Source organism: Lontra canadensis, unplaced genomic scaffold (genome assembly GCF_010015895.1).
Source record: "Lontra canadensis isolate GAN:19392208 unplaced genomic scaffold, GSC_riverotter_1.0 scaffold110, whole genome shotgun sequence".
Taxonomy (NCBI): domain Eukaryota; kingdom Metazoa; phylum Chordata; class Mammalia; order Carnivora; family Mustelidae; genus Lontra; species Lontra canadensis.
In genome coordinates, this window is record NW_022631104.1 from 4,091,791 (window position 1) to 4,107,176 (window position 15,386).

Here is a 15,386-nt window from a genome sequence, read left to right on the forward strand (position 1 = left end):
CCTAATCCTGGGATTATCATGGAGGCCTGGGCCGCGGGCAGGGGGGAGGAGGTGGTGGGATAAAATGGGAGGGACGCTAAGGCCTAGGAAGCCCCCTTGGCCCCTGGAGCGTGCTCGAATGCTCACAGGGGTTTCTGTGCCGGGGGAGGGGTGGGGGCGGGGCTGAGCAGTGGACATCAGGTTTTCTTCTCCTTCAATTTTTCCTTCACTTTTTGAGGCTCAAATTGGATCAGTCGCAGAATTTCCTTATTGGCCATGGTCCCCTCGATGAATTCTTCCTCTGTAAGTTTATCTGTGCGTTGGGGGGGAAAAAGTCGCAGTCAGGATCAGCTGTTTCAAGCTGTGGAGAGGCTGACAGTGGCCAGGGTGCCCAGTGCAGAGGTATCTGTTATGAAAACACTGAGTCTCGGTGTCCTCCCAGGGTTACAGACCCCCACCCCCTGCACACCCAGCTCCTCCCCAGGAGGCCTGGACCTCCCCACCAACCAGCAGCGAGAGGGTTAATGACCTCTGTGACGGCCTCTTCTGATTGGTCGGTGGCTTTGCCCCCCCCCCCCCCCCCCCCCCCCGCAGGTTCTTAAATATTTTGACTCTTACCCTAGTGCTGAAGCTTGGGAATTTGTGGGGGGAACTTCTGGGGGACGGAGCAGAGCCAACAATCTCTATGGATAAGGAGGAGGGGAAACAACATCCATCCGGGGACTAGGGACTGAAAAATGAGGGGTCCCGCATGGTCCAGGGAGAGCCTGGCTTGTGGAGAGCAGTCTCTCTACCCCCTTCCCAGCATAGGGCTGACAGCTTAGCTTCTCTGTGCCAGAGCCACTGTGCTGGGGGCTGAGGCCACCGCAGGGGGTGGCCCAGGAAGGAGTGAGATAAAGCCCCCGCCCCTGGGGAAACTCTTGGTCTGATGGGGAAGACAGCTGCATGTCCAAATAACTCTGGAAAGAGACAGGTGCTCCTTTCTGCTTACGGCATGCTCACAGTGCCTGCACATAGTAGAAGCTTAACAAAGCTTAGCTGAACCCAACCGGATGGATTTCCACTTGGATATCCTTAATCCCTCTGGGGTCCAGCACTGGTCGGGGCAGTGAAATTTGGGTTTTAAAGTCCCAGCTGCTCTATCAACCTTACACAGAGCTTGAAACTCCCACAGTCAGAGCCCAGTTGGGGAGTGAGGCATTGTCTCCGGAGGGGACATCTGAAGACAGCAGCCACCACACACCAACGGTCTCCTGGTCTCCCGGTCTCCCTTGACTCTGACTTTTGCCTGGGTCAGTTTTCAGGTTAGCAAGTAGAACAGGGGATCTGACACCTGCCAGATCTGGGTTAAAGAGCCAGTGTGGGGGGCAGGGGTGCCACATTTTGCAAGGGAGGAGGAGGGGAAGGTCCTCAAGGTATTGGGGGGGGTAACATCAGGGCAGGGACTACTACACCTACCCAGCGAAAATTAAGGAAGTGCTCACTTTCAGGGTGGTGCGAGCCCAGGAGTAGCAGCTGAGAATGAGTGCCTCCTTAAATATTCTGCCCAGACCTCCCCTGCCTCCCCCAGGTTTGGCCCCAGTGACAGTGAGCTCCTTGCTTCTCAGCCTTCTTCCTGGACTGCAGGTTAGTGGAACCCAGGCCATCTGTACCTGCCCTTAGCTAACGTCCTGCTCAGGCCAGCCCCCAAGATCACAAAAGGAGCCAATACGTAGGTCCAGGAGTGAGACACTTCAGATGTTCAAAATCTCCCGCCAACCTCTCTGTTAGAGAACTAGGTGATGAAGCCCCAGTAGGCTTCATATCCCCTGCGTGGCAACAACCAGCAGGAAGCCACCAGACCACATGTCCACTGTCCATGACTGGCCAGTCCCTCCACATCAGAGGGCTCCTGTCCACTCCTCTTCCTTCACCCTCCGGGGGCCCTGATGGCCATGTGAGCTTCCAGCACCGCCGCGCCCCCCACCACCCCGCCTAACCCCACCCCTCTCTCAGTATCCTGCCTTGGCCATGACCATCATGCCCCAGCAGACCAGCTGCCTTGTTCTGGAATCCATCGCTACTTTCAGGAAGAGACCAGCTCCCCACGGGCTGCTCCCAGTCCAAGATGGACCAAGGCAGCTGACCGAGACAGGCTGGCCCCTGGAAGAAGGGGGCTTGAGGATGCCTCCGGGGGCTTTGCCAAAGCTTTCCCACAAGGGTGGGAGCCTCAACTCTTCTTCTGTCCTTGCTTCTCTCTGTGCCCAGGGTCCCACCTGCTCTTCAGTCTGGGTATTCCCAGCCTCTTCCAGCTCCCTCCCCGCTCCCCCCCACCCCCAGGCCCTTCTTCAATGAACCTCCCTGCTTCTCAGGGGGACCCAGACTAACTCACTGGAGTGAAAGCAGGTAAACTGAGATCCCACTTCCTTGGTACTCGATGCTAATCCAGACGCAGACCGGGCTGAGGTTTGCCTTGTCCCAGCTATGCAGAAAGCACTCTGGAAACCAAGTAAAGTACACCCCAGCATCTAGGACAGATGATCAATCCATTTAAACAGAAAGTGGTTTGCTGTGGCTCCAGCCCCACCAGCACACATGCACGCAAGCCTACGGAGCTGCGGTCCTGACTTTTGACCAGTGCACTCCCTGGACACTGACGCTGTTCTAAGTTGCCTTTCCCCTCCCCAGTGCTCCAGAATTCAGGGCCTTTCCTCTGCCCCGGAGAGCTCAGGTGGTGATGGACTTGGAAGAGCAAAGGGGATGTGGCATTGGTCCCCATGAGCAGCAGAGCTGGCCTGTCTGCTTACTGATCCCTACCACCCTACCACCCGAGGCACCCCAGGACCTCAGGCAGCCCCTCAGTGCACGCTGGGATGAAGTGTCCCTGGTCCTGCCCGGGCACTGGTCCTCGGAGCACCAGTCTCGTTGGGGTCTCCGGGAAAGAGCCTATGACTGTAAAACCAAAGGTTGTGTGAAAGGGGAAAGAATTCACCATCATCTTTCTTTCCGAAGAACCCCCAGATCTTGTCAGCTCGCTTCTCTGGCGTGTTTTCATCTTCTGGGAGGTTCTTCACGTCCTCAGGATTGATCATTTTGAAAATAGCCTGCACCAAAGAAAGAGGAAATTATCAGAAGGAGCATCAGGGGCCGGGCATCCCCCTACCTGCTCTCTCAGTGGCAGAGGCTAAAATGCAGATGCCCAGACCCCAGGCTGCCCCTAGGGGGAGGGGAGTGGGGTCGGGGCACCTGTCTTTTTGAGATCCCCAGAAGGGACAGGGAATGGGGTGGAGGGGTGAAGGCGGCTGCTAACAGGTGTTTTGTCCCTTTCAGTACCTTTTGAATTTCCTGCCCACATAGACACATTACTTCCCCTTTATTAAAAAAACGAGAGTAAGAAACAGATGATGACGATGACGATGATTCCACAGCAGCCCCCACGGTGGCAGCTGGGGAACCGCTATCTTGAACCCTACCGCCCGGAAGTGTTAGACTATCAGCTGGCTTCTTCGGGGTCCGGGTTATGCCTCAGTTGTCCAGCCGGGTCCCCCTGCGGTAATAACAGCTAAACTTCGTTGAACACCTAACCCACACCACACTTCTAAGCCTTTTTACATGTCACCCCCCCAGCAGCCTTATGAGGTGGATATTATCAGTCCCGTTTTACAGATGAAGAAACTGAGGCACACCAGCCGGCTAGACGTCTCCCTGGCTAGAAGCAGAGGAGCAGAGATTCTAACCCAGGCAGGTTGGTTCTAGAACCTTCATTCTCAGATTACACTGTTGGAGGGCATCCTAGGGGCTAGGGAAGGGAGAGGGACAAGGTGGGGTCTCCGTGTGCCCTCCTCACTCCAGGTTACAAGGATCCCACCAGCTCAGTAACTCCAGGTGTGGCCAGGCTGGAGCGGGCACTCAGACGGTGGTCCCGAGCCTGTGCCAGCTTGCACGCTCAGCGTGGGGGCAAGCTCGGGGTGCAGACAGGCGTGCTGGGTGGGAGTCGGGGGCAGCTTGCAGATACTCAGGCAGTGGTAGGAATGCCTGTGAAACTAGCCCCCGACCCCCCACATGCTATAGCAAGAGGAGCAAAGCCAGCAGCTCTGGGTGGCAGGCTGGGCTGGCAGCGCTCAGAGCCCGGGCGTGCCCAGCAACAAAGTGTAGGGGGGTGACTCCCCTAATGCCTCTCTCGGTCCTGAGCCAGGGGAACCTTGTGCAGGCCTGAGGGCTAAACCCTGGGAGTGCCTGCCTGCTCCGTCTGCCTTCTGACTCCAAGGACAGATGGTCAGGGTCTGGGAGAAGGAGCCGTTGGTCCCTACTCCGGGCCCCAGAGACTTTTCCAAGACCAGGTAGCTAGTTGGTAGCAGGGCTGGGATTAGAACCCGTAACATCGGACTCCCGGGGCCGTGAGCCTATGATCTAGTGAATTACAGAGCCTGGGCATCGCCTTGCGCTGCCTCAGCCCTGGGTTCTATGGGTCCTGCCCCTCTCTGCCCCTCCCCTTCCTCTTCCTTTTCCTCAGGAAGCACCAGCTCTAGGCCGCTGCTGGATCTAGCATCCTGCAGGGGATTCTGAGGTCGTGTTCTCTGTCCCTGGCCACCTGCCAGTCTGGGGGTGCGGTGTGCCCAGATGCAGGTGACGTTCCCACCCTTTACGGGAGGCCCTAGCCAAGTCTGTTGCCCACAGGCTGCCTGTTTGGCAGCCTGGTCTTGGTCTCTTGGTCCGTGGTCTCTCCTCATCAGAGGGAGAACCATGCAAATGCAAGCAGGTATACAAAAGCACCAAAAGATGAGATAAAACATAAACAACGTTATCCCCTCTTACCAGGAAGAGAATTAGGGGAATGAGGCAAGGACGTGGGTGGGGGGTGCTCAGAGATGCCAGGAAAAGAGACCAAGTGAAGGGAAATACAAATGACCTCAGGAAAAACAACAACAACAACAACAACAACAACAACAAAAAAAAACAAAAAACAAAAAAAACCCAGAAATGTCCCAATTGTCCAAAATACAGAGCTGGTTAAGTAACATTATGGCCCTTCCATGAGACGGAATGCTAAGCCACAGTTTAAGATGGTTTTGAACACGAAGATATCTTCATAGCGAAAACATAAAACAGCAACTGAAAAAAGGTCAGAATATGTCATAGTTCCAAAATTATTTTTAAATTCATATACAGATAAAGGGCTAGAAGATAAACAGCAACAGGTTTGACAGTATCTCCCTCCAGATGGTGGGATTAAGGGCGATGCCAGTTGTCTGCTTCATACACTGCCACGTTTCACAAATTACTTACCTCTTAAATAAAACTTTTCCTAAGACCCCTAAAGTCTTCACAACAAATGATCTGATGCGGGGCCAGTCGGGACAGGAGGAGGGTTTGTTGGAAGCGCAGGCCAGCAAGGAGCCTGTGGCTCAGTCCAGAACGCGGAGCTGGCGGGTGAGGAAGCCAAGCCCGGGGAGTGAAATTGCCTGCCCCAGCCAGTGAAGACCGTGGGGACTGGGAACCCACATTTCATGGCCCCCAAAGTTAGCCTCTTTCTACTCTGTATTGGAAACATGTACTTAAAACGAATTGTGGAAGAATATGTATTTTTGCCATTGGAGGTTTGGGAGGACAGTTTAATGAAGATAGGAAGGAAGGAAGGAGGGAGGGAGGGAAGGAGAGAAGGAAGGGAAGAAGGAAAAGGTAGGGAAGGGAAGGAGGGAAGGAAGGAAAGGAAGGGAGGAAACACTATGTAATTAACAGGAAGTACCCAGATTCTTCTTTAGGAGGAAGGCGAAGCTGTGGGGAAGTGACCAGCCTCCATTCGAGTCAGTCTCCTGGAGACCCCATGCCCCTGGAGCCCGGAAGCCCCAGTGCCTGCATCCCGCAGCTCTCGCCTGGCCAGCCCCGCCCCCACTGTGTCCAGGACCCCAGACCCCAGCGGAGCCCAGGCCCGCCATGTAGAGGCGGAGACTGACCATGACAATCTCCAGCACTTCGCCCTTGCTGATGGCCCCGTTGCCGTCCACGTCGTAGAGGGAGAAGGCCCACTCCAGCTTCTGGTTGGTCTTGCCCGCCGAGGTCATGTGCAGGGCAATGACGTACTCCTTGAAGTCCAGGGTGCCGTCGCTGTTGGCGTCGAAGCTCCGGAACACATGTTGGGCGTAGGCCTTGGGGTCGGCCTCGGGGAAGAACTTGGCGTAGATCTTCTGGAACTCCTGCCGCGTGATGCGGCCGCTGGGGCACTCCTTCAGGAAGGACTGGTACCAGGAGCTCAGCTCCTCCTCTGTGAACTTGGTGTTCAGCTGCAGCTCCTCCAGGATCTCCTTGGACAGGGCCCCACTCTTGCTGTTCCCCATGGGTTAGGCCGCGTGGGCCCGGCCGGGCAGCGGTGGCTGGGCCGGTGGGTGGGAGGGACGTGGTCTCCTGGCCGCTGAGGGCCGGCTGCTGCTGGAGACGGTTGCCGAGGTGCTGGCGGATTAGAGGATTTGTGGCCACTTCACCCCAGTACTTGGAGGGAGGAGGGGCCAGGGTGCGGGTGGGGGGGCCGGCTCCAAGAACCCACCCTGAGATTAAAAGAAAGTGCTGACAGCAGGGGGGCCAATCCATCTTGGCCTTTGGGGAGGACAGGACAGGAGGTCAGAAGTTTCAGAGCCAAAGCCTTGGCCCTCCCTGTTACCCTGTGTCCGTCCCTCCTCCCTTACTCCAGCTCTCCGGGAACCACGCTACTCAGAGCCTGTCTTCCCCCCAAAGTCTGAGGCTCCCAGGGGCAAGAATTGAGCTCTATATTGTAGTCGTTAAAAGCCAGGCTCTGGACCCAGCCCGGGGTCAAATCCCGGCTTTGCTTCTTGCTGGCTGTGTGCCCCTAGGTGTGCTTCTTACCCTCTCTCTGCCTAGAATGCTCTCCTAATCCTTCATCATCCTCAAATGTCACCTTCTGGGCCAGGCCTGGGCTGATCACTCCATTTACAACAGCACACCGCCTTCCCCAACCATCTGCACCTCCCAAACCCCGCTTGATTTTTCTTCCTCTCAGGTACACCTTCTGACTCTCTTTGAATTACCCTTGTGCTGTGCATGTCCACATCCCAACAAAATCTCCGAGAAGGCAGGGAATCTGTTTGTTCTGTTCCCAACGGCATCTCCACTGCCAGCCGCGTGCCCGGCAGGATGGGACCCTCCATGAATATTAGTGTCTTCCTCATTGTCATGTTGAGGCTAAACTGAACTAATATGTACAATGCACTTAGAACCCAACCAGGCACACGGTCAGTGCTAAAGACATGTTAGTTTTTGGTATTGTTCATCTGGGATGGAAATCAAAACCTAAAGGTCCCGCGGGGGCCAGCAGGTGGAGTGATGAGTGAAGCAGGTGAATCGGGGTCAATGGGGAGTGGCGAGGCCAGAGGCACCTAATGGAAGGGTTGCCCATGTTCAAAGCCGTTGAGTGTGGTCATTCGGGATTATGGCCCAGTGGTTCTAGATTTTTTAGTCCTGACCCCTGTGGTTCCAGAGGATTTCTCAGGAGGCCTGAATGCTAGGGGTGTGTGTGTGTGTGTTTCAGTGTCTGTGTGTACTTACTATTTTTTCCCATCAGTTTGTGAGAGCATATCATTTCTTAATAAAAGGCCTTTTTTTTTTTTAAGATTTTATTTATTGATTTGACAGAGAGAGATCACAAGTAGACAGAGAGGCAGGCAGAGAGAGAGAGAGAGAGAGAGAGGGAAGCAGGCTCCCTGCTGAGCAGAGAGCCCGATGCGGGACTCGATCCCAGGACCCTGAGATCATGACCTAAGCCGAAGGCAGCAGCTTAACCCACTGAGCCACCCAGGCGCCCCAGGCCTTTCTTTTTTTTATAGACTTTCAGTATCCTGTAGCAAAGCGTTTGTTCTCAAGAACCGTTGAAAAAGGACTGTCACCACACTCAGAAACTAATCAACCAACCCACCCACCCACCCACCCCAGCCCATGAAAGGTGAGGCCCGGGGGATTTACCCCTTGATTCTGTGGTGGTTGGGGCGCCCCCTAGTGGGGTGCCTGGGTGGTTCAGTAGGTTAAGCATCTGACTGTTGGTTTCCGCACAGGTCATGATCTCAGGGTGGGGGGATCCAGCCCCACATTGTGGAGTCTGCTGGAGAGTCTCTCCCTCTGCCCCTCCCCCACTGCATGCTCTAAATAAAATAAATAAATAATCTTAAACAACAACAACAAAAAAGAAGTGCCTCTTGGTGTTGAGCCTGTCTATACCGAGTCTGTAGATCGGGGGAGGCCGATGGTACAGGCATGGAGCCCCAAAAGGCAGGCAGCCTGCCGGGGTCCCATGGCTGCTACATGGCAAAGCCAGAAGGAATGCTCTGGTCGGCCAGGCTCCCCGTTCAGGGTCTTCTCATTACTTCACAACTCCTTTCTCGTGGAGGCCTGAGTGACAGGGCTGTGGGTGAGGACCCGGGGTCACCAGGTGGGCAACGAGATGGGGGATGGGTCCTGGGTTAATGCAGGAGGCAGCTAGAGCCCCCCCCCCGTTCCTCCCCCGCCCCTCCCCGTACTGTCCCCCCACCCCCACCCCAGGTCCTTCTGCTCTGGCTGAGGGCAAGGAGGAAGGAGCCAACCCCAGGTGGGAAGTGCCTTGTACTTTAGGCTGGAGTTCCTCAGGCTGCTGTGCCCCCGAGGGGCCCGGCCCCCGGGATGGGACCACAGGCAGCTGTGTTGATGCTGCTGAGAGAGGGGTCAGGACCTGGGGGTTTGTTTGAAAACCTGTATAAACATCTTCTATCAGAGGGAGAGTTTATACTTATGCTCCTTAGCCAAACAAGTTGTTGGAGATGATGTATTGTGAATGGATTTGTTAAGTCTGAGCTGGGGCCATAAACTCTCCTCAGACCCCAAAGGAAGGCTGCTGGGAGAAAGCCCGCCCCCCAAACAGAGGACCTCAGTTTGTGACACCCCCTCCCGGCCTCACTGTGGGGAGATGTGGTCTCTTCTCAGGGCCTGGCCTTGTCACCGCCCCCCTCCCCCCAACCCCCGCCAAGCCAGGAGCTGGGTCTGGGCTGCCAGCCTGGGCCATTCCCCAGCGCTCACCCTCACTCCCCTACCTGCCCCTAGTCTGGGCTGAAGGACAAGATTATCTTCCTCCCGTGGCCTGGAACCAGAGCCTGAACCCCAGTGCACACTGAGCTGAGAAAGGGGGTACAGGAGGGTGGGTGGGTGGCGGAGAATGGGAAGGTACACTCCTCCAACGGTCCTCCCGTTGCAGGAAACGGCAGTCCATCCTGTCGGTGGCTTGGGCGGAAATCCTGAGTCATCCTCGGTACCCCTCTGTCACGCCCCACCCCAATCTGTCGAGATGTTGGGGCTACCTTCAGAGCGCATCCAGACTCTGAACCCGGCCCTACTCTTCCTCTGTGATCGTGACCTGCGGGCACAATTGTCCCCTCTCGGCCCAGCTTCTTTGCCTGCCTGCTTCTGCCTTGTCCCCAGCAGTCCTGCAGCCAGCCCTCCCGCCATGAAGTCAGGCCCCATGCTCCTTGGCTTGGACCCCCCAGCGTGAAAGCCCTTCAAGGGGCCCGCTCCCCCCCACCCCCACCATCCTTCCACTCCGGGCCTCGCTGCTCCCAATCCAGTAGGTGTCCCTCCCCCACCCCCACTGCCTATAACCCAGCCATCTCCTGCCTGGAACATTCTTCCCGCAGTTACCTACCTCCTGGGCTCCCCCCACCCCCCACCCCAGGTCCCCTTGCCTTTCAGCAAACGTCACCTTCCGAACGAGGCTGTCCCTACCCGCCCTACTTAATGCATCTTACCCAGGGTCCTCCCTGAAACCACCCATCCTTACACCCTGCCCCATCCTTCTTTCTCCCTAACACTGAACACCTTCGCCACCCAGGCTGGATTAGTTAACTCTGTGGGCTGTTGCCTCTTTCCCTGCTAGAAAGCCACCTACCTCCAGAAGAGTGGGGCTCTTTATCTGGTCCACTCGCTGACGTGTTCACACTACTTAAAGCCGCGTCTGGCATATAGTAGGTGCTTAATTGTTGCAAGAACGGATGGATAAATGGATGGATGGATGGCTGGATGGTGAAAGAGGAAACAGCCAGGAACCCCGTCCGTCCATAGGGACAGAAGTCGCCAAGGGGAGGGGGCCAAGAGGGGCCAGATATTGTGGGTCTAGCAGCATGGTGCTCATCTCGGTGGGTGGGTGGGGGGTCCACATCCAGATGCCCTCAGCTAAGACATCAGGCACAAAATTATTGCCACCCCTGGGAGCCTGGAAGGACTGCTGAGACCATTTATACAAAGGAGAGGGTGACAGTCCCTCCAGGAAGGAGGGTCACCCAGCAGGACCCAGTGTCTCCGGACAGTTTATTTTACATGGGATGAGTCTAACCATCTTGAGTGTACACACAGAGCCAAAGTCGGGGGTGGGGGCAATGAGAGAGCATCTCACTTCCTGAAAACCCTTTAGAATAATGCAAAACAAGTATATATAGCAAACGCCTTCAAAATTTAAACCCTTTAAACATTTAATTCTTTAGCATTAATACACACAAATGCTATTACGGGAGGTGGGGGTGGGGGGAGAGGGGGAAGGGCAGGATACAGCCTCTATAGGGATCGGAGTTTCAACAGTGTTACTTATAAATTATAGTACATCAATTTTATTTACTGATCTAGGCAGCCAGAGGGTGGAAAGATATACAATGTGGAGTAAACACATTCATACCGGGATGAGGAATGCTGGCAGGAGACACGGCTTTTTTAACATTAAAAATGTATAAAGTATTTAGCAAAAGTTACAGAAAACAGACCAAATAAGCAAGTTTATTTTGTTAGAAAATCCCACTGTCGTAGGGTTTGCTGATGTGCTCGTCTGTGAAAGGACTGCCCCCCTACCCTCCCACCCCAACCCGCTATCATCTCCTTCCTCAGGGAAGGGAAGAGATGCAAATGTGGGACCCTGTCACCAAGGATGGCTGGTGTCCCTTTGAATGTCTGTTCTTGGGTCCACACGGCTGCCTGGAGACCACAGCTCCCAGCAGCTTGTCTGCTGCGTGTGATGCTGGAAAGGGCGTGTCTCCGCTTGCTTGACAGACAGAGTAAGGAGGTCCCGGGAGGGAATGTGACTTTAGTTTGGCTTACAGGACCCACGAGGTGGTGGACCGGGGCCAGTCCAGTGCTCTTAACCTGGCGCCAAATGCTTTCCTACTCCATCCCCATGATGGCACCTGTGTGCCCAGACCCTCTGGAGACCCACCACTGCCATCCTGTTAGGACTGCCCCCCCAACACAAGGGATCAGCATCCCACAAACCACACCCAAAGAAAGACCCAAAGATGTCCCCAGCCCCCTCAGAGGCACCTCCCAACAAGGACTCCTTTCTAAGCCCCGCATCAAAAGGGTTAGGGAAAACAGAACATCAATTCCTGTCACCTCATTCTCACCCAGACCTGCTGCAGCAGGAAGGGGGTCCTTCACCTTCAGGAAAAGGCCAGACAGAAGTAATACTCCCATGGGGGCGGGGAGGGGGGATGCCAAGAATCATCCCTGGCAAAACTCAACTCAGATGTGCCCAAGAACGGGATCCCTCAGACTTGGGCTCCATGGCCCACCCCTCTCCCCCTGGCCTGGCCCCAGGAATGTCTTCCGTTTGCTTGGAGGGCTACCTGGTTGCCTCCAAGGGCTCACCTCTCCTCCAGCAGGGCACCATCGAGACCCGACTGAGAGGAGTCGTCACCCGGGTAGGGGGGATCATGCTCCTTGCCTGCCTGGCGTTGGCTGGGTCCTGGGCTCATCTCTGCCACCATCTGCCGCTCCCCTCCCCCTCCTAGGGGCTGCAGGCACAGGCTTGGCTTGGTGTGACCACCAGCTCAGCGAGGGTCCAGCAGTGCCAAGCAGCTCACGGGAAGAGGCTTTGTCTCCATGCTGCTTGCCTTGGTCCTTGGAAATAGACCTCAGGACATGAGATCTAAGATCGGGGTCGGCGGGGAGACCCAGAAGGTAATGACGTACAAGTGTTCCTTCCAGGGCCCTAGGCGGGACTCCCTCATTCCCAACATCTCAGGAAACTCTTAATTTTAGCGCCATTCGTGTCTATACGGGAGAAGCGCCAGGGGATCCCTCTAGGGAGGACTTCAGACATCACCATGCACAAGCATGCCGATGGGGCTCAGGGCAGGCATGATAGTGTCAGGTACAGACCTGGAGAAATGAGAAGGGGAGGAGGGGGAGCAGTAGGTGGAGGAGACTGGGGAGACCAGAAGGCACGGCTGCGGCCTGCTGATGGAGCAAGAGAGATCTGGGGAGAGGTCATGGCCAGCCCAAGGTTGCCCTCTGCGTTTCCACCCGCACTCTGTCCATTCACCTTCCATGCCCAACCCCACGAGGCTCAGTAGAAGCCGAAGGCCATGTGAGCTGAAGCGAGCCCCCCTCCCTCCCCAGGAGTGCATGGATCTACCAGCCAAGGTGTAAGCTTCGGGGTGCAGCAGAGTGGGAGGCACCCCTCCCCCAGCCCCCTAGCACTTTTCCGCACAAAAACCTATAATGAAGCACGAGGGAAAGTGTGAGCCCCAAGAACGATGGCGGGCATGGCTGGCATTGGAGGAGCCTCGGGAAGCACAGGGATCAGCCGTGCAAACAAGCTGAGGACCCCAGGCCTGGAGCCTCCAAGCCAAACAACGCATTTCACAAGCGAGGAAGCCTGTGGTTCGCCCGTGTGACAGCGTGCGATTCCACGAGACATGGGACGTGCTAGGGACGCACACAACATCGGTGAGCCGAAGCATGAAGCCAAGGGAAAGCAGCCAGACTCGACGGCTACATCAGGGGCTCCTTTCATAGGACATTCTAGAAAAGGCAACCCCATAGGGTCTGACAATCCATTGGGGGTTGCCGGGGTGGGGGCAGGAAGGGGAGCGGGTGTGGATGATCAGCTCTTAAAGGAGCTGGAGGGAATTTTCAGGCGTGAGAGAAACAGGATGATGATTTCGGTGGTGGTTTTAACACTGCAGGGTTGTCAAAATTCACAGAACCCTATCCTTCAATAGGGTGCATTCCACTATAGGTCAGCAAACTTTAATACTGTATGTTTAAAAAGCTCAATCTGAAAAAAACAAAAAACCAAAAAACCCAAGGTGGTAGGTCTGGGAGGGGTGGGAGGATTCGGGGGATACACTGGTCTGTACCCCACTTAACACGCCTCAAGTGCTTTCCCTATCTACCTGACCATCAGTGGGTCTGTAGAATCCTGTTTAAACTCTCCCTGTCAAGGCCACTCATGGCTGGAAGTAAAATCACTTCAACAAGCCAAAGTCTTTGACGTCCTTTGAAGTTTATGGCTTGTATTTCCAAGAAGGGACTTTGGTTCCGCCAAAATTCTTGTGTACCCATCCATTAAGCTAGTAATTGATTGGTTTTCACAAAGGGAAGAGAAACAGCCGTCCTCCCCACTGGTTTGTGAGCATGGACACTGTTTTTTGCTCGCTCCGGTCATGAACCAGCCCCAGGGAGAAGCGCCTCCTTGGGCAGAGATCCTCCCGGCCTGACAGGCACTGGGTGGGGGGCCCAAAGAAGGCCCAAGGTGGTCCCACAGGCAGCTGGCCTCGTGGTCTGGTCATCCAGGGCTTGGCAAGACTGATCAAAAGCGACGGAAGGAACAAGTGGCTTTGCCTGGAGGTTGCTGCACCAACCAACGCACTTTTTATCTTAGAGATTTTTCCCCCCAAAATCAAGTGCAATCATGTCTTACAAGAGGCAGGTAGAAAGGGCTTGCTTGTTCTTAGAGGACCACGGATGTGCCTGAAATATTCCAGACACTCAGAACAAGCCCGGCCACACGCTCTTCTAACCTGAACACCAACATTGACAAGAATAAAGTAACTGGATAGAGGGCTACTCCGGAGCCCTGGGATGTTCTAGACCTCCACCTCGTCTTGGTTCACCCAGAGCGGGAGCCCCGTTAACAGACCCCGCTCCTCACTCCCTGGGCTCATCGGGCATCCCTGGGCTTCGTTCTTTCCTGTCAAGTGAGGAGAGTTATTTAAAAACGAGGAAAATCTGAGATCTGAGTTGGATCCAGGCTGTGAGGGCCAAGGGATTCCATCCTTACTGTCCACCTTCCACCCAGCCAGGAAACACCACCCGGTGGTGGTTTGTGTTAGGATGCCAGGCTCCGAGGGGGTTAAACGTGGAAGGGGTGCCATGCTCTCGCTCCACAGAGAGATCTAGAGAGCCCCCGCCTCCACAGAGAACAGAGGAGATGAGGAAAGAGTGTGTGTCCTGCATGTAGCTACAGTTCTGTGCCCACAGGATGCCTGCCTTGACCCCAGTATCTGCTCAGTGGACGAACAAATCAATGTAGGTCTACCAGCCCAACGGAGAGAATCCCGAGAAACCGCAACTTTGCAAAGAGCGCTCGTACATGAAGGTCAAGGTTACTGACCAGCCAGACTCCTGGAGAAAACATAGGTCTATGCAGAAAGGAGAGATGCTGGGCTTTCCCCTGCCCTGTGTTGTCCCCAGAACTCACTAAGCTCTTTGATGAAGGAAGGAGCACAGAGAAAAAAGAAAATAATGTGAGGAGGTTAATGAGCTCGGGCTGAGGGCGGGGGAGAACGACTTCAGAAAACCCACACTGGGCCAATTCAGGTTCCCCTGGGAGAGGCAAGAGAGCCCCCCGCCTCCTGTCTCCGGGAGGACCAGAAGACTCGGGAGTCTTCGCAAGGGAGTGAGAAAAAAAAACCCAATGAGCCATATCACACTCAAAATATCTATGTTAGTAACAAGGCTATTGGCTTTGAACAGTTGAAAATCACCCACAAATTAGTCCACTCGGTCACAAGGCAATTCCTACCAGCACCCATTTTTCATAGACAAACCAAGACAGAACATCCTAAAATTGGTTGCTGGTGTCATGGCCCAACGCCCAATCCCGAAGGAGCGGTCCTCCCTGCCAGGGACAGACCCAACCTGCACACTGACCTTCTTGGTTGGGATGGTTCAACGGGACAAGTGACCAATTGTGGCTTACTCTAGGACACTGGGCATCTTTCTAAACTGTGAGAGCCTAATTCTGTCTCAGTGAAAGAAAGAGGTGCCAAAAGACTCAAGATGAGTGAATCATCAATTCCCGGCACGAAGACTGAGGGACCCAGAAGTTGTGCTCTTAGGACTCTGCCCTTGTAGGGGGCGTACAGGTGCTGGACGTCCAAAGTTACCAAGGGGAAAGAGGAGTGAAGAAGGATGGGTTCTCAGGGCGTGGGTTTTGGGCTAGAATCTGTCCCCTGCTGGCCAAGTGACCACCTTCGGGGTGTGAGGTGTGAGCGGGGACTGGGGTGTCACCACTTCTTCCGGTCCCTTGGTGTGGATTCTCAGGGTTTGACATGGTGGAGAGCAGGGTTTGCTGTGTTTCTATAAAGGGAGGGACTGATGAGCGGTGTCCTGAATGCTTCTTATGTCAC

At 55.1% G+C, this 15,386-nt stretch overlaps 1 protein-coding gene across 1 annotated transcript; it reads right to left on the reverse strand.

Annotated features, from left to right (window-relative positions):
• Positions 1–127: 127 nt before the first annotated feature.
• On the reverse strand, positions 128–6,325 carry RCVRN (recoverin). The gene is made up of 3 exons (XM_032840045.1): positions 5,913–6,325; positions 2,951–3,062; positions 128–292 (listed from the first exon to the last, which is right to left on the reverse strand). The coding sequence occupies exons 1-3, from the start codon at positions 6,291–6,293 to the stop codon at positions 177–179; spliced, it is 609 nt and encodes a 202-aa protein (XP_032695936.1). The 5' UTR covers positions 6,294–6,325; the 3' UTR covers positions 128–176.
• Positions 6,326–15,386: the final 9,061 nt, after the last annotated feature.